General features: G+C 55.3%; 6 protein-coding genes across 6 annotated transcripts; 4 read left to right on the top strand and 2 right to left on the bottom strand.

The window, feature by feature from the left end:
- The first annotated feature begins 139 nt into the window (after positions 1-139).
- Positions 140-3,746, top strand: M421DRAFT_264599 (ubiquitin carboxyl-terminal hydrolase 2). Its single transcript, XM_033588721.1, has 3 exons — positions 140-375; positions 428-2,536; positions 2,585-3,746. Exons 1-3 carry the CDS (start codon positions 268-270, stop codon positions 3,506-3,508), a joined length of 3,141 nt encoding a protein of 1,046 aa, XP_033445336.1. The 5' UTR covers positions 140-267; the 3' UTR covers positions 3,509-3,746.
- Positions 3,747-4,062: 316 nt separating this feature from the next.
- On the top strand, positions 4,063-5,491 carry M421DRAFT_8169 (argininosuccinate synthase; the record flags this gene model as incomplete). Its single annotated transcript, XM_033597524.1, has 4 exons — positions 4,063-4,096; positions 4,182-4,220; positions 4,270-4,770; positions 4,818-5,491. The coding sequence occupies 4 exons, from the start codon at positions 4,063-4,065 to the stop codon at positions 5,489-5,491; spliced, it is 1,248 nt and encodes a 415-aa protein (XP_033445335.1).
- A 1,791-nt stretch (positions 5,492-7,282) lies between these two features.
- Positions 7,283-9,752, top strand: M421DRAFT_8168 (uncharacterized protein; the record flags this gene model as incomplete). Its single annotated transcript, XM_033597523.1, has 3 exons — positions 7,283-7,730; positions 7,777-8,193; positions 9,460-9,752. 3 exons carry the CDS (start codon positions 7,283-7,285, stop codon positions 9,750-9,752), a joined length of 1,158 nt encoding a protein of 385 aa, XP_033445334.1.
- Positions 9,753-10,058: 306 nt separating this feature from the next.
- On the bottom strand, positions 10,059-12,937 carry M421DRAFT_424110 (uncharacterized protein). The gene is made up of 3 exons (XM_033593655.1): positions 12,428-12,937; positions 11,527-11,697; positions 10,059-11,453 (listed from the first exon to the last, which is right to left on the bottom strand). Exons 1-3 carry the CDS (start codon positions 12,777-12,779, stop codon positions 10,237-10,239), a joined length of 1,740 nt encoding a protein of 579 aa, XP_033445333.1. The 5' UTR covers positions 12,780-12,937; the 3' UTR covers positions 10,059-10,236.
- Positions 12,938-13,100: 163 nt separating this feature from the next.
- Positions 13,101-14,620, bottom strand: M421DRAFT_424109 (uncharacterized protein). The gene is made up of 3 exons (XM_033593654.1): positions 14,503-14,620; positions 13,959-14,312; positions 13,101-13,630 (listed from the first exon to the last, which is right to left on the bottom strand). The coding sequence occupies exons 1-3, from the start codon at positions 14,513-14,515 to the stop codon at positions 13,302-13,304; spliced, it is 696 nt and encodes a 231-aa protein (XP_033445332.1). The 5' UTR covers positions 14,516-14,620; the 3' UTR covers positions 13,101-13,301.
- Positions 14,621-14,884: 264 nt separating this feature from the next.
- M421DRAFT_424106 (cytochrome P450) lies at positions 14,885-16,980 on the top strand. The gene is made up of 2 exons (XM_033593653.1): positions 14,885-15,161; positions 15,397-16,980. Exons 1-2 carry the CDS (start codon positions 14,902-14,904, stop codon positions 16,763-16,765), a joined length of 1,629 nt encoding a protein of 542 aa, XP_033445331.1. The 5' UTR covers positions 14,885-14,901; the 3' UTR covers positions 16,766-16,980.
- Positions 16,981-17,124: the final 144 nt, after the last annotated feature.

The raw sequence follows: 17,124 nt of genomic DNA, 5'->3' as shown, positions 1-17,124 counted from the left end.
GCCTAAACATCTCGGTGCACACGGCCACTCGACGAACACGCCCACGCCCACATCAACGTCCACATCAACGCCCACACCAACGCCCACACCAACGCCCACATCAACGCCCACACCGACGCCCACATCAACGCCCACACCAACGCCCACGCCCCCCTCTCGCTCCCCCGGCCCTTTGCGTCCGACATGCGCGAGCTGCCTGGAATATAGAGCGCGGTAAAGAGTGCAGCCGCTCCGTTGCCGCCCCCGGACTCCCCACCGCCCCGCCAAATGAACGGCCACAGCAATGGCGTCCAGCCCAGCGACGGCTCGAACCCGCCCATTGCCGAGATCGTGGGCTCTGCGACAGAGACGGTCGACGCGCTGAGACACCACTCGGTATGCTGCATGTGCTGCAATACCACGTGCGCCCGGAGCTGACTCGGCGCAGATCAAGCTGTTGCTGGACCACGCAAGGTCGCATTTCAACTCGGCCAGGCTCATGCTCGGCAACCGGTCGCCGGTCGCCGGCGCATATTGGGAATACCTCGTCGCCTACCAGATTGTCGCCGTGCTCATCCCCCAGCACGGCGACTACCACGACAAGATTGCCGCCAGCCGCAACCAGACACACCGCGACTACAACACCCTCTTGAAGGAGATATCCTCGCAGGAAGAGCAGTTTGTGCGCATCAAGAACATCATCAAGAATGACAACCTCCGGAACGGCGCCCGCCACGCCAGGTCCGCGTCTGCTTCGTCGTACATGAGACCGGACTCGGGCAGTGGAGCCAGTGTGCTCAAGAGGGACGATGAGCTGATGCTGCCGAGCGTGCCAACATCTGTCCCAGGTGTCGAGCCTGCACGGCGGAAACCCACACCGCAGCCCAAGCCGCAGTCACTCCACGGTCGCGCTGTCCACCAGAACTCATCGTCCGTCAATGGGGACCTCGCCGATCGTTTTGCAAAGCTTCGAGGAGCGGCTCCGCCAGCCGATACCGCTTCGCTTCGCTCCAGCCAGGACCTCTCTGTCAAGATGCCGTCTCCTACAGACTACCACTCTACGGTTCGAGGCCCACGAGAGATGCCTCCACCCACCAGACTGCCGCCGAGACTTCCACTTGATACAGACTTTGCAGCGTCGTATCCAAAAGAACCAAGTCCAACGTACAGTCCGGCACGCAACTCGAACCTGCCACCGAACATTGCGCCGCCCCGGAGCACGCCGCGGAGCATGAATGGCACTGGCGGACGGAGCAACTCATTGGCAGCGTCGAGTATATCGAACCACGCCCCAAACACCAACGGTACACCAGACTCCTACTTCCCCACACAACAACCGCTCCGTGCCGCTCCAGCGCCTGCTGCTAGTCGAAAACGATCCATCAGTGCTGCCATAGAGCTGGAGATTGACGCTGCCAAGCTCTACGACTACCTGCGCATGTTCAGCGTGTTGGTGGTGGACGTGCGTGACCGATCAGCTTTCGACGCAGGGCACATCTACCACCGCATGGTCATGTGTCTGGAGCCATGCACACTGCAGGACGGTGACTCTGCCGAGCAGCTCTGCGATCGTCTGATCATCTCCCCCGACGAAGAGCAGGCCATGTTTGAGCGCCGAAACGATTACGACGTAGTCGTCTACTACAACGATTCCACCATGAATGTCGACTTCCTGACAGAGCACAGCCGGACTGACGATGAGGCAGCATTGAAGCGCGTGTACGAGATATTGACAGAGTTCAACGTAGAGAAGCCTCTCAAGCGGCCGCCGATATTGCTGAAGGGCGGTCTCGATGCGTGGATCGACCTGGTGGGACCTCAAGCCTTGAAGACTTCCACGACCGCCGCACTACTGGCTACGGGCCAGACGAGACCTCGAGGCGTCCGCCGGTCGCCTGCTGCGACGCATGCTGCAAGACTGAGTCTGCAGCGGCGAAGACGAGAATATGTCCCCATGGATTCCGAGGAAGAGCAAAAGTGGCTGGAAGAAGCGCGAAAGGGCAGAGCCGTGGTGGAACAGCCGCCTGCCGATGAGGAGGAAGGCGAGGAGCCTGGGTCCCCGTTCTACCGCACAACCGAGGACTTCCTCAGACGGTTCCCCGACGTGGAAGGTGGCCAGTCTATGATACAGGCCGCTCCAACTCCACGACCGCCACCAGTTCCCCACTATGTTCCGCCAGCGATTCCAATCGCACCGTCCCGACCGCCGCCCTCCGTTCCTCGGGTCAGCTACAGCGGTGTTCACGAGCGGCAAGTCGCGCCACAGAGCCGCACCAACCAGCCACCAGTCTACGTCTCGCAGCCGCACTTTACCAATGTTCGCATGCACAAGACTGGGCTGATTAATTTTGGCGTGACTTGCTACATGAACTCGGTCGTGCAGTGTTTGAGCGCTCATCTCGCCCTGTCTGACCTGTTTCTGACCGGACGATACAATCGAGACCTGCAAAGAGAGAACTGGAAGGGCACCAAGGGCATTCTGCCAGAGGCCTACGCAACTCTAATCTCCAACCTGTTCAAGGGCGACATTGCATCCGTCCGTCCCAGTACTTTCAGAGTGAGTCACTACCCTTTGTTCTTGGCACGGCTTGCTAACATAGCGCAGCGCATTTGCGGTCACTTCAACTCACAGTGGGGTGTCGATCAACAACAAGATGCCAAAGAGTTTCTCGAGTTCGTTCTGGACTTTATGCACGAGGATTTGAATGTCACCTGGAACAAGGCTCCTCTCCAGCCTCTCACAGACCAGCAGGAACTGTTGCGGGAACAGTTCCCCCGCCAATACGCTGCTAAGATAGAGTGGGCACGCTATCAGCATCGCGACATGTCGGTTATCGGTAGGATGTTTGCCGGTCAGCACGCCTCGCAGCTCACCTGTCAATCATGTGGCATAACAAGCACAACGTACGAAGCCTTCTGGAGTTTGAGCTTGGAGATCCCGCGCGACCAGGCTTGCGACATACGGGACTGTCTGAGGTCATACTGCGCTGCAGAGCGTCTAGCAGGAGATGAGCTTTGGCGATGCCCCAGATGCAAGAAGGATAGGGAGGCCATCAAGAAGATCACCATCACGCGGGCGCCGGACACCTTGGTCGTCCACTTCAAGCGCTTCAGCGCCTCGCACAACGAAAGCGCGCGCAAAGTACGCACGCCCATCAACTTCCCTCTGCAAGCCCTCGACATGAGCCCGTTCATGGACGCGCCCATGTCGCCCGAGCAAGAATCGTACATTGCACACAAGGCGCCCGATGGTGCAGTGCAGCTGGCAGGCATCAAAGCAGACCCGACCATGAACGGGCCGTACATGTACAACGCGTACGCCGTCATCCACCACATCGGCGCAACTCTGGGAAGCGGGCACTACACCGCGTTCGTCAAAGACAAAGCCCGGGGCTGTTGGCGCTCCTTCAACGACGACCGTCTCGTCGACTTTGAGCCTGGCAATCTGCAGCCAAAGGACCGCTTGCAGAATGAGCGCGCCTACATTGTCTTCTACGAGCGCGAGAGGGTCGCCGGCGGCGCCTTCTAGCCTGCTCACTTGGCGTCCACGCGAGCGGACGACTTTGTTTCTCTATACATATTGCGTCTTGGATAAGCGAGTATACTTTGGCATTGCGGCGGCGTTTACCGTTGGGATTAGCGTACAGTCACTTTGATGCATTTTGACCGAGTTTTGATACCTTTGAGTCACGCATGGTACCTATCGTATCCGTTGGCTTTGGGCGAGTCGTCATGGGCGGGAGTCTGTGCAGTTTGTCGGGCTGCATATTTGAGCAGCACTTTTGGATAGATGCATTGGTGATACCACGGGCGAGAATAGCATTCCTTGAATCGAGCTGAGGCTTGCCGATGCTGGCCATTCAGGGACTTTCGCTGATGAGAAGGGTTTGCGCTCACCGTCATTCTGCAGGGCGTAAGAGGTTCACAAAGCGAAGCTAGTGCGACATCGGCCCGCAATGCACGGACTGAACTTTTCATCGCTGGTTATCGCGAGCGCCCGCATTTATGCCCCAGACGACCATTCTGCAAGCCATTGACTCTTCCACCTTATTTCCTCATACTTCACACTTCAAATCTCACACGATGGCTAAGGGACGCGTCTGCTTGGCTTACTCTGGTATGCGCATACTCCCTGCAGACGTCAATGCTTATCATTGTCATCTTTTCCTCTGACGAGCATTGTTGACTAACTTGACTCACAGGCGGTCTTGACACCTCCACCATCCTGCAATGGCTGATCGGTATGCCAATCTTGAACTCACACCCTGTCTTGGTCTGACAATTTCCCAGAGGAGGGCTACGAGGTCGTGTGCTTCCTCGCCAACGTCGGTCAGGATGAGCCCTGGGACGAAGTGGAGAAGAAGGCGCTGAAGATTGGCGCGAAGAAGATGATCATCCTCGACCTCCAGAAGGAGTTTGTCGAGGAGCTCTGCTTCCGCGCCGTCCAGTGCAACGCCACGTACGAGGGCCGCTACCTGCTCGGCACCTCGCTGGCCCGCCCCGTCATCGCTCGCGCACAGATCCGAGTTGCCCAGCAGGAGGGATGCGACTTCGTCTCCCACGGCTGCACCGGCAAGGGCAACGACCAGGTCCGCTTCGAGCTCGCCTTCTACACACTGCAGCCCTCGATCAAGGTCATCGCCCCCTGGAGGCTGCCCGAGTTCTGCGATCGCTTCAAGGGCAGGCAGGATCTGCTTGACTACGCCGAGAAGCACGGCATCCCCGTCACATCCACCAAGGCGAAGCCCTGGAGCATGGACGCCAACCTGGCCCACTGCTCCTACGAGGCCGGTAGGACGTCGTTCCTCGAACCTGCAACTCCTCGCTAACCCACCCAGGCATCCTCGAGGACCCCAACGTCTCTCCCCCCGACGACATGTGGACCATGACCCAGTCGCCCCTCGTCGCCCCCGACAAGCCCACCGACATCACCATCCACTTCGAAAAGGGCATCCCCACCAAGCTCGTCACCCCCGACAAGACCTACACCGAGTCGGTCGAGCTGTTCGTCGCGCTCAACAAGCTCGGCCACATGCACGGCATCGGCCGCATCGACATTGTCGAGAACCGCTTCATCGGCCTCAAGTCGCGCGGCTGCTACGACTCGCCCGCCATGACGGTGCTGCGCCTCGCGCACTTGGACCTCGAGGGCCTCGTCATGGACACGCAGGTGCGCAACCTGCGCGACCAGTTCGTCTCACACAACTGGAGCTACCAGCTGTACAACGGCATGTACTTTTCGCCCGAGCGCGAGTTTGTCGAGAACAGCTTGCTCTTCTCCCAGCGCCGCGTCAACGGCGAGGTGCGCCTCACCCTGTACAAGGGCAATGCGTACGTGCTCGGCCGCAGCAGCGCGACAGAGAAGCTGTACTCGGAGGAGGAGGCGTCGATGGATACGCTGGACAACTTCTCGCCCATGGACACCACGGGCTTCATCGCGATCCAGAGCATTCGCCTGAAGAAGTACGGCCTGCAGAAGCAGGAGGAGGGCGCTAACCTCAGCCGGGCTTAGCCGTACCCGTAATAGAGACGTGATATGATACGATAGCGGTAGATGAATAGAACTTTATACCCCTCTTTTTGTTACTCCACCGATTCTTCTTCAGATTCTCGAGCATTGACGCTCTTGTGCGTTGGACGGATGGGATAGTCACGTGACCCAACACCCCATAGCCGCGTCGTCACCATGGCCGCGCATCAATCAAACCAATCAATATCCTTCGAGCCCGGAAGATCTACGTTCCTCGTTGGATATCCATTTGCAAGCACATGTCTACGAGTCCGCACTTGACGTCTTCCACAAAGTAAATCCCACATCTCGCTTGTCATGCATCATGTCTTTGCGGTTTTGCTGTGAGATGGAGACATGATATCTGTGAGGACGTACTTCGTCGTCGAGTCAGTTTGCGCTTTCCACGAAGGCGCTGGAGATAGTGATGCAAGCTACAGATTCGTGAGGTGTATCTAGCTAATTGTCGGTCCTAGTACAGACAGTGGAGCAGGATGTTGCTAGACCGGATCGGAGTGTAGTTGATGGCTTTGCCGTCTTGTGCGCGCGAGGTTTGCTGGGTGCGGTGTGGGTGTGAGTGGAGACTGTGGTGTCTGCGCCTGCGTCACAAGTCCTGCCTTACTCCTCTACGATAACGGCCATTATGCCGCCGGGAAGACAAGAGAAGCTGGCACAATTGGTAATCGCTGATATATTACGACGAGGTGAGGGGGCCTTGAGTGGTCTCGCGATAACTGATTTGAACTTACCTCGACGCGGGCTCTTTTTGCAGCCTTGCTATGCGCGCAAGATGCGCACACCGCACTGCCGTATACTGAGAATGAAACGAAGGAGGTAAGACGGTGGAAAGACAAAGCCCTACGCTTCAAGGGACGAGCACGGTTTGCGGGTGTGTACAGAGGTGGCGCAGCGCGAAGACAGGCCAAGGGGAAGTATGGTTTGTACGAGCACAACGGTGAGAGGCATCAAGTTCTACCGGGCCATCGAATCGTCTTGATATCTGCTGAACACTTTAATACGAAGCACAAACGATCCTTGAAACCCTCCGCTGGAAAATCGAAGTCCAGCATCGCAATATCGGAAAGAGGCATGTGTCTCAGTAGATACATCCATCCGCGTCCCATCGACCATCCCGTCTCGCGACACTATCGATACAGCATCCTATCGTTCTCATATCAAGGCCTTTCACACGTCCACGCTCGGTCAGCACCTCGGCTGAACGAATATCTGCATATGGAGAGCTTGCTTGAGCGGGTTCGGGATGGTAGGTGTACACGTCCGGGGCAACATGTTCAGGATGATTACGGGGTAAGACTTTGAGCTTATATAGGATAATAAACTCCGGTGGGATGCGGGTGGTGCCGTCTTCGGGTGATTTCTGCGCGACGGGGAAATTTCAGGGATGGACAGGTTTCTCGCGGGTCACACTGTCACGAGAACGTTCCGAGGTTTGCTAGAGTATGATGATGGAAATCTATCGACCTTTATCCATGACTGTGAAGGCACTCGAAACTTTCAATACTCTGATATTCTATCTGAGGTCGCGATCGTACATGGAACATGGCAGTGGAACTCTCTTGCTGTACAACTCGACCTCTTACCATCACAGTTGATTCACTTGCAACACCCGAATTCATGATGCAGCTGGCACAATAGTAATGCTTCTCCGTTCTTTGTCACTGGCAAACAACGTGTTTGGGGCCCGAACCTCCGTCAGGTTATCAAGTCGCCGAGCAGACAACTGCGGCTTTTGACATGTAGTAAGAACCACATTCCGCGCAAATTCCCCCAAGCATGGCTGGCAAACGACCCGAGATCGCCGCCGCGGTACTGACCCAAGCGAAGCAAGACGCACTGGAGGCCATCCGCGCGAGCTGGAAGATCGCACACGTCTCCGACATGCTCAGCAAAGAAGCACGGAAGATCTTCAAGCAAGAACCGCCCAATGACGACTTCTTCGAGGAACCTACCCTCGCTCTGTTGCAAGAGCTGGCAAAGCGGACCGAGAATAGGAAGGGCCAGGTTAGAATAAAGCTGGAGCATAGATGGAGCGCGAGAGCGCACCACCGCGCAGATGGACCGCACAACGCTGGGGAGATCAGAGTCGGGCGAGTTGACGCTGTCAAGAATAAACACCTGCGCGCTGATATCGAGGAGTTCATTTGTGAGTTCAAGCCGCGTGGTGAGGACCGGACAGAAGACGGAGACCGTGGTGAGAGGAGTGCATACACGGATTCTGGAGGTGTGTGTGTCGTTACTAGACGCCTACAGCTCGCTGACGTTGGCAGTAGCAGAAAATTCGATTTTCTCAAAGCCAAAGACACTAACATCCAGTGCCAGAGGAGGTACAGCAACGAAGCTCAAGCGCGGGAACAGCGTTGAGGTACAGCCTAAAAAACGCCATACTATTTCTAAACCCACAAGGACGCCGGTAGCTAAGCCTGAAGATGACGCTTCCGAACACAACTCACCTGGAGACGACGAGACCGAGGTTGACAAAAGTGACCCTTCGGACGACGAGTTATCCTCATCTTCAAGCGACGATGACGACGATCCCCGGGTACCTGCTGATCGAGCGCTTTCTTTCATAAGACTAGCCTGGCCATGGTACCAGACTGAAAACGAGCCATTCGACTTCAGCATCTTGCCTCAGCATGCATACGCTCCTCAAACCGACTACCCCGCCATACCGTTTCAATACCAACGTACGCTGTTGCTTGCCATTCACAGGCTGGCACGAGCAACGCGCGGTCGCAGGGCGGCCGCGGAAAGGGCGCTGAGGCGGAAGTTCTGCCACGTGGATGTGTTCATTGAGGATGTGGCTGTGCGGCTAATAAGGCGAGTTGCGAGAAGATTTGAAAGGAAAAACGAAGAGAAGATTCTGGCTCAAAGGCAAGGGCAAAGCGATGGGCGGTGTGCTCGCCGAAATGACCTGGCGGAAAGGAGCAACGAGGGGACTGACCACGACGACACAAGTTAGGCCCGCGATGGCAGTAGGGACTGAATAACCCAGTCCGAGGCGCCACAAAAGTATAACAAGACAGTATTGGAGCACCACCTGCCGCTAATCAGTAATGACGGTTCCACACTGTGAGTGCGCTGTTATATTAGGTGACTCAATTCACGAGACATTGCTCTCTTATTGATTGCGAGATAGCTCCACAACGCCTGCAAATTATCGTTTTGTTTGTCTTTGACAGACTTGCCGCTTGCGAGCTCTCACGGGGGCAAACTGAAATAGCCGCCAAATTGCACATTCGATGGCTACAATCCTTAGGCATCGGTGATGTATCATTTCCGAATCGTCATTGACCGCTAAAACCACACGACCGAAAGCCTTGAAGAAGACCGCCAGCCCAACGCACAGTCTTATGGCTTCAGAGAGACAGTCGATGACTTCTAAGAGACGAGAGGCGATACGAGCAATCAGAGCGAGCTAGGACATTCACAACGTCGGTGAAGTCTTCAGAACCTGCAGTGCCTTAATTCACAAGATGTTACACCAGATTCCTGGCGAAACTAACATAGTTTTTTTCGAAGATGAGAAGTTATTACTAATGCAGCAATTGACCGATATCACTGTTGATAAGTTGGAAGAAGTACAACAGAACCTAAAGTCCAGGTGGCGAGCAAGAAGCAGAGGTGAGGCGGACGGCAGGCATAAGAAGGGACAGTTACAGGCTGGAAGAGGTGATGCTGGGAAAAATGCAAACCTAAGATTTGACTTCGCCGACTTAACCGAGGAAATGAGAACTCGAACTACTCCAAGGCAAGTACACAGCAAGCAAGCTAAGACAAAGGTCCCCGAGGATTATCAAGGTTCGTATGCATGTCACAGGGATACGCAAGACACTGACAAATTCAGGAAGGGTGCCATCGAAAAGCTGCTGAGCGTCCAGCTCGATCGATCTCTAGGTCATTGAACCCAGCAACTAAGCGCAAACACGGTGCTAACGATAGTGCTCATTCAGAATCGTCCCAAAACGACCCCAACGCTGGTGGAGACAAGGCCAAACGTAATCCCGGCAAGAAGCGCAGTTCCAATCGCGCAGATATCAGGGCTAAACCACCCCTCCCAAAGCAGAAATCCGATCTCAGAATACCACCAGACCACGCGGTGTTCATCATCAAGTCAGCCTGGAGGCTCCCAGTACTCCAGAACTCTTTGACATCCTCCCAGAACATTGCTACGACCCCAGCACCCGATACCTCACCGACCCGTTCGGGAGCATTCGCGATCTTCTCTTGGCGATTCAAGAGCTAGCATATGTGACGTGAGACAGAGTACATGAGGTCAGGACGGCCATGGCAGATGCCTTTGCAGAGGAGGATCAGTTCGATCAAGATGTGGCGATAGGGATTTCAGAAGGCTCGTGGAGATTTTCGGAGAGGGAAAGAAGAAGACAGTGCCAGCAAAGTAGATATCAACAACGTTAGTGATTTCCGGATCGTGAAGGGGGGGGGGGAGCGGTGATGGAGCTGTGGAGACGGACTGGCATGTGTCTGTGGCTGCTGATATGTGAGGCTTTCTGGGGAGAATTGTTCAGCGACAGGTGTCGATTACCATCATTGATCGTTAGGTATCTCCCCTGCGATTGAGCATGTGTTCATCTACACATGTTCTGGGCTACATCATGCCATGACTTCCGACCGTGACAGAGATTCTTAATATCTGCAATTCGCCTATGAAACCGGAAACTCGGGTGTCACCGAACAGAGTTTGGACTCTACCCGCGGCAGCCCTGACCTCAAGCGACATTCTCCATCAAGCCCGCGCCTATAGTTCTCCCCCTCTCGCGGATAACAACCCTCATACCCTCCTCAATCGGCAGCTCGCGCTCCAGCTGCACGACAACACGCGCCACTTCGCCCGGCTTGACGATTCTCGGCTTCTTCTTTGTGACTTCACCCGTGAACTTGTTGAGCTTGGCGCTTAGCGTCCTGATACTTCCCGGACTGTTTAGTGTACTCCTGAACACCTCGACCGGCATGGGTAGTACGTGCTCGAACGCAAGCAGCTTGGAGGTGAACGCTTTGACGAGTTTAACGGGTGCTTTGGGCGAGCAGACCATGTCGCCTTGGCGTAGATGCACGGGATCAATGTCTGTGAGATGGAGTGTAGGGATCTGGCCTGCGACGGCCCAGTCGACGGGCGCATCTTGGACCTCAATGGACTTGATGGTAGCGGTCTCATTGGCGGGAAGTGCAAGGATGACGTCGCCGACTTGCAATGTGCCGGCGTCGATGCGGCCGGATATGCTAAGGGGAGAGCGCATGTCACCGCGGAAGACATCTGCGACTGAGAGACGCAAAGGCTTCTCGAGTTGTCGCTGAGGGAGCTCGATGCGTTCAAGAGCTTCCATAAGCGTTTCGCCTGTGTACCAGTCTGCCACTGGATTCGAGATTTTGCTGACGACGTTCTCGCCCGTAAGACCAGCAAGAGGGATGAAGGTGATGCGCTTCTCCGCGAAGCTGGCATCTGTGAGGAAGGATGTCATCTTCTTGGCGATCTCGTCGAACCGTGCTTTGGACCATGCTACAGTGTCCATCTTGTTGATGGCGACAATGATGTGTTGCATCCCCATACTTCGTGCAATCAGGATGTGCTCCTTTGTTTGACCTTTCAGACCTGCTTCGAAGCTGTTCGTACCTGAGTCGATGACCAAGACAGGGAAGTCCGCTTGAGAGGAACCTGAGATCATGTTGGGAATGAAGTCTTTGTGTCCAGGAGCATCCAGAATAGTGAATCGCGACTTGTCAGTCTCGAAGTAGTTTGTCGCAATGTCGACCGTGACACCTCGACTACGCTCCTCACTTGTTTCGTCCATCACCCAGGCCAATGCGAATGACGACTTGCCTATTGTTTCAGCCTCTTTGCGGAGTTTGTCGATCGACCTTTGGTCGATGACTTTCAGGTCGTACAACAAGCGGCCCATAAGTGTACTCTTACCGTGGTCAACATGCCCTACGATAGTCAGTATACCATGCTGCTATGGACACAGCATTGATGAAAGCTGACAAAGATGAACAATACTCACCTACCACTACAAAATTGGCCATCCGCTTCATACCGCTCTTTTGTAGCTCCTCCAAAACGTTCAGGTTCTTGCTCTTGACCTTAGGTTCATCGACCGCCAGCTTCTCGACAGAGTCGGCAAGCTTTTCTCCATTTATCGAGGCCGCAGGCTTCTTCTTCTTCGGTGTGGTCCCTGTGTGCCTTAGAAAAGCTCGCTGCAAGAGCTACCGCGAATCAACGCCGTCCCGTTCCTGCGCCCTTGTTTGCCTGCGCCGCTCGTACGATGTCGTCTGGACTGGGGCCGTCGAAAGCTCTGATGGCTTGGTACTCCTTGTAAAAGCTGTACGTGACTGGAAACTCGTTGACGAGGCCTGTCGGCTGAGGGCGATGGGTGGGGCCGCAAAGCGTGGAAGCGAACAGGGAAGGTGGAGCTCGTTGCGCTGGGAACTCGATCGTGATGGCTGGTTTTGGTGCTTCTGGCTCAACCTCCATCTCTTCGACTGGTTCTTCTAGCTTTGGTGACGGAGAGCGTTTCCGAGCAGTGTACTTGGCGACGTACGAGGTGCGGGTGGCTTCTTCAGGCTGTGCGATGTTGTTTTTGCTCTTGACAGTGAGCTTGTCGAGCATGGCGACAGCTGCATCTGTCTCGCCGTTGGCGCTCGATGTTGCCTGTGCCTTTTCTCGCTCTTTTCTGCGCTTAGCTGCAAGCGCTGCCAGTTTGGAGGAGCCACCAAGGAGTCCACCTCTGAAGTGCGGTTTGTCGATCATAATCACGCCCAGTCTATGAGCAGGGACATTGCCCCAGGGTACGTCGGCGAAGAAGTCTTGGGCAGTCGACGGCATCGTAACGGGCGGCAGCGGGAAACTCGACGCAACAGGGTAGGCTGATCGCGCGTAGCTATACTGTTCGTGAGAGTGCTTACCGGCAGGAACGGGTGCCTTCTCGACAGCTGCGCTTGCAGCCTGGTCGAATTTTGATGCGACCTTCTCCTTCTTTGGTTGCGCGGGCTGCTTGGGTGCCGATGGAACGAGTTTGTTTTTGAGATAGCTCACACTCTTCCCAACATCATAGTAGTAGTGCCACAGAGCTTCCTGTATTTGCGCGTCCGTGATGAAGTCGCCTGTCTCACCCAGTGCTTCTCGCGCACTGATAGTGCTTATCCGCATCTGCTCCTTGTCGTCCGCTGACGTGGGCTCTGCCTCTTCTTCCTCGTAGTAATCGTCGTCATCGTAGACATCGTCATCGTCGTAGTCGACGTTCCTGGTGCGCTGCATCGTGACTTGTGTGGGGTTGTGATATTCGCTGTAGTGGGACGAAGCGAAGGGCGTGTATGTGGTAGCGTGATCTTGAAAGTGTACAAAACGTGTGGGGTTTGAGGGGAAATCAAGACGTGCGAGAATTCAAATCTCGCATGCCAGACAAATGTTGGTTCGACGGCAGTCGTTGACGTGGTTCGCGGTTGCGCCTGCCCCGCGCTAGTTCAGGGACAATGACATCAACTGTAGACGAACGATTTCAGACGCGTTGATTTTCTAACAACGCGTCAAACTCGAATAATATCGGCTGCATCATATTTCACGAAACGGGTCAAAAGTCTCGAAACAACTGTTTTCGATTCGCTACTCCAACACCGGAGCCCTCTGCCCGAATTAAGAATCCAACTCGCTCGCTGATATGTAATTGGGGTATAGTATTAGGGAAAAGGAAAATGCGGAAAAAATCGCTGAACATGCGCCCCCTTGGACAGTCTTTATGAGGCACTACCCTCTTCCTGACGTGTTGTGGTACGAAAAAAATTACTTTTCCGTAGGCTCGGTTGCTGTGGGTGCAGGTGCAGCCACAACAGGAGCCGCAGCTGTCGCAGGGGCAGCAGTGGGCGCCGGCTTCTGCTCAGAGCTGAAGTCAGGCTCGTCCAAAGGACCGCTGGTAGCAGACATGCCAGGAGCAGGCTTGATTGTAGGGATAGAGGGTAGATCTGCTGAAGGCGCAGGAGCAGGAGGCTCAGCGACTTGAGCAGGTACCTCGGTGGGCTTGGCCTCGGTGGCTGCAGGGGCGTCGGTCGCGGGTGTCTGCGCAGAAACAGCGGTTGGTGGCGCAGGTGCAACGGCACCAGCAGGCTCAGGGGCTGGAATTCGGAAAGTCATTAGTCTATGGGTATCTTCGAAGCAAAATGGAAAGCTGCTGATGAGATCGAGGAAAGGAGAAGCAAAACCGAGTCGACGCGGTTCAGCCATGCGATGCAGGCCGGTGCGGACGGTCAGAGACGCCGGGACGAAGGCAGACTGCGAGTGATCCGAGCAACGACTCAGCGGGAACGGTAGGCTACTCAGATAGGACCGTCACCCCAGTCGTTATCGAGCCAACCTTCTGTCGCCGCCTAGATCCATCCCCGAAGTCGTCATCGTCGTCGTCGTACTCACGAGTCTGGGAGGGATGAAGAGATATTGACCTACTCTGCGTGGCCTGCTTGACCTCAGCCAAAGCAGCTGCCTCGTCCTTCTTGGGCTCGCTGTCTACTGGGGCCGCAGCAGGAGCGGCAGCAGGAGCGACAGCTGGGGCCGCAGCAACGGGAGCAGCAGCAGCAGCAGCAGCAGGTGCGGTGCCAGTCGAAGCGGAGGCAGGCTCGCTCTTAGCGGGCTCTGGGGCCGTAGCGGGTGCTGGGGCAGCGGGCGCCGTCTCGGTGGGCTTCGAGGTGCTCGCGACGGGCTGTTCGGTGGTGGCAGTCGGCGTAGTCTGCTCCTTCTTGGCCTTCTTCTTGCTGAAGAGACCCTTGAAGGCCTTCTTCAGTTGGTCGACCGCATCAGGTGCTGTTGGCGACATGTCAGATTGGTGAACAGTTGATCTTGCGCGGAGCGATGTTCGGAGAATTTCTGGAGGCGAATAACGCTTCCTGCGACGACCGAGTTGCGCTCTCAAGGTGAACAGAGGCTGTCGCGGTGAAGGCGCGTTCTACCGAACAACCGTTTCAAGATGACAGGTGGACGGGCAGCTACTTACGGACTCCGGGCATGACGTTGGCGTTGCTTGAGGGTAGAAGCTGAAAGACGCTGCGAGAGATAAGGCGAAAGGTGCCCAAGCAACAAAACAGTGTCTTGTTAAAAGGCTCCGTGTCGTGAAGTTGAGGGATGTCGAGGGAGCTCGATAATACGAGCTGCGACGATCTTTGTGCTCTGAAGCCAATCACATCAAGGCACTAAAGTGGAACCGCTGGAGCTTATTTCTCGCACGGGCCGATGTCCAACTCGTCAAACTTAATGCCCACGCCCGAGCAGGCAAAACCTGCCGTGGCGGAGATAAGCTAGGGCTCGCCATCGTGTCAGAGAATAGGGGCAGGATGACGACTTTCTCAGGTCTTCAGAGGCGCGCTTTTGTACTACACAGCAGATTTGTGTCACCATGGAGCTTACTGGCGCACCGACTGACACCAGCAGTCCTCTCCTCTCAATTTTCATACATCAGAATGTATTTGTGCACGTTCTTCTTGCCTTTGCAGCAATTTGCGTCTGCACAAGACTCATTTCGGGGTATCGTTTCAATGTGATCAAGGACTGCCGAACCGCTGGCATTACACCTCCAACACTGCCACACTGGCTTCCAGGGCTTCGTCATGCCCTTCACATGGCCTACAGCGCTAGTCAATTTGTCGCCAGATCTTTGTAAGAGCAATTTCACATCATAACGAAACGGCAACCGGCCGACAACCGGCCGGGTTACACTCTGGATCAGTGTCGCTCTCCAAGAGCTTGAAGCGTGGCACACATCCCTTCAAGGGAGCTCAAGATAGGTACACTGGGCAGTGAGATCGTTTTGTTGGCGTTCGTGCAAGCGCCGATGCGTGCGAACTGCCTCGATACTGTTTATAGCTCTTGATATACTAACGCCAACGCTCAGGGACACATATGGTGATGGAACACCTTTTTTCGTTGATGCGGCAGGAGAGAAGATTCTCATCCTCTTGGACCCTAAGCATGTGAAGAAAGCGCTGGCATCCCCAGACCTTGATGCAAACATCTTCGTTCACAACAAGATTATGGGTCAACTGATGGGTAGTCCACAAGCCGCAATTGATTACTATAGAACGCCCGGACACACCATGAATGAGGAGGCAATGCTGCAGATCAGAACCCACACGACTGGATCACAATTGATCTCGATGGATCAGAAGTTGCTGGAGATCTTCGAGCGCAACCTGTCCAAGCTTCTGCCATCTGCTCACCAAGAGGGCTGGATGGACATTCCGGACCTATACACCTTCTTCAAGCTGCAAGGTACACTGGCTGTTGGCGAAACTATCCTAGGCACTGCGATCCATGAGAGCTATCCACGAATCGCCGAAGATCTGTGGACGTTCATTGAAGGCACCGACATCCTGCTTCTGGGTCTTCCTCGATGCTTTGCTCCAAAGTCTCATGGCGCGCGCGACCGCCTGTTGAAGCACATCAAGACATGGGGTCGTAAATCCGACGCTCTGCGTGAAAAGAATGCGGTAAATAAAGATTGGGACGCTATCGCCGGATCCACGCTTATGCAGGAGCGCGAGCAGATGTACAGCGCTCTCCCAGGGCACGATGATGATGGCAGAGCGGCTCAGACTCTCGGCTTGCTGTACGGGGGCACGAGTCTTAGCGTCCCTGTGACTTTCTGGTTCCTGTACGAGATCCTGCGCGACCCAGCTCTCCACAAGAAAGTCTTCGACGAGCTCCACCTCCACTCTGCCGCCGTCCCAGCCACAACCGACTTCGCCGGACTAGCCACCTCGCCTTTCCTCCAGTCGCTTCACGCCGAAGCCGTGCGATTCTACACCCGCAACGTGGCCGCCCGCGAAGTCGTAGCCCCAATCTTCCAACTCGACGACCGTTATGTAGTCGAAAAGGGCGTCACCGTCCTCATCCCCAACGGCAACACCGCCCGCTTCACCCAAGAGTGGTCCCGCTCGCGCCCGCAAGCCATCAAACAACCACTGACGCAATTCTGGCCCGAGCGATTCCTCGTCCGTGACGGCAAGAGCGAGCGCTATAATGAGTCTGGTCTAAGCGGAAATTGGACGTCATTTGGCGGCGGCGAGCATCGCTGCCCTGGGCGCTTTTTTGCCCGCGACATTGCGCTTGTTGCGCTGACGCTGTTTCTGGGCAAGTATGAGGTGCAGATCGTGGATCCGGAGGGGGCGAGGAGGTTCGATCCGGTCTGGAATGAGATTGCGTTTGGGACTATGACGCCGAAGGGGAAGATTGGTGCTAGGATACGTTTGAGGAAGGCGTGAGCGTGACTGCGGATGTGGGAGACGAACCCGGGTTCTCGCATTGTGTCGAGTTAAATATATTAGGTATGCACAGACTCAAGCCTTGCATGACTGTCTCTTGTGGGTGCCCTGCTCCGGATAGCAAGTTCTTCCGAGTGCTATAAGTGGAACCCGAACTTTAAATGCATTCAAGTAGTCATTTTAATAGCCAAGAGAATGTGGCATTTGTGGAGTTCCCAAACAGGCTGATAGACTCTCCAGGAGACTATATCTCACCATCAACAACATGGAAGTCTTTCAGACGTTTTCTCTTTAGATCACACAAGGTGCACCAGGCCTTCCGGGTCCACAGTGTTGCGCATTGAAACGATAAGACTGTC

Source organism: Didymella exigua (genome assembly GCF_010094145.1).
Source record: "Didymella exigua CBS 183.55 unplaced genomic scaffold M421scaffold_32, whole genome shotgun sequence".
Taxonomy (NCBI): Eukaryota; Fungi; Ascomycota; class Dothideomycetes; order Pleosporales; family Didymellaceae; genus Didymella; species Didymella exigua.
This window is presented reverse-complemented; position numbering and strand designations above follow the sequence as displayed.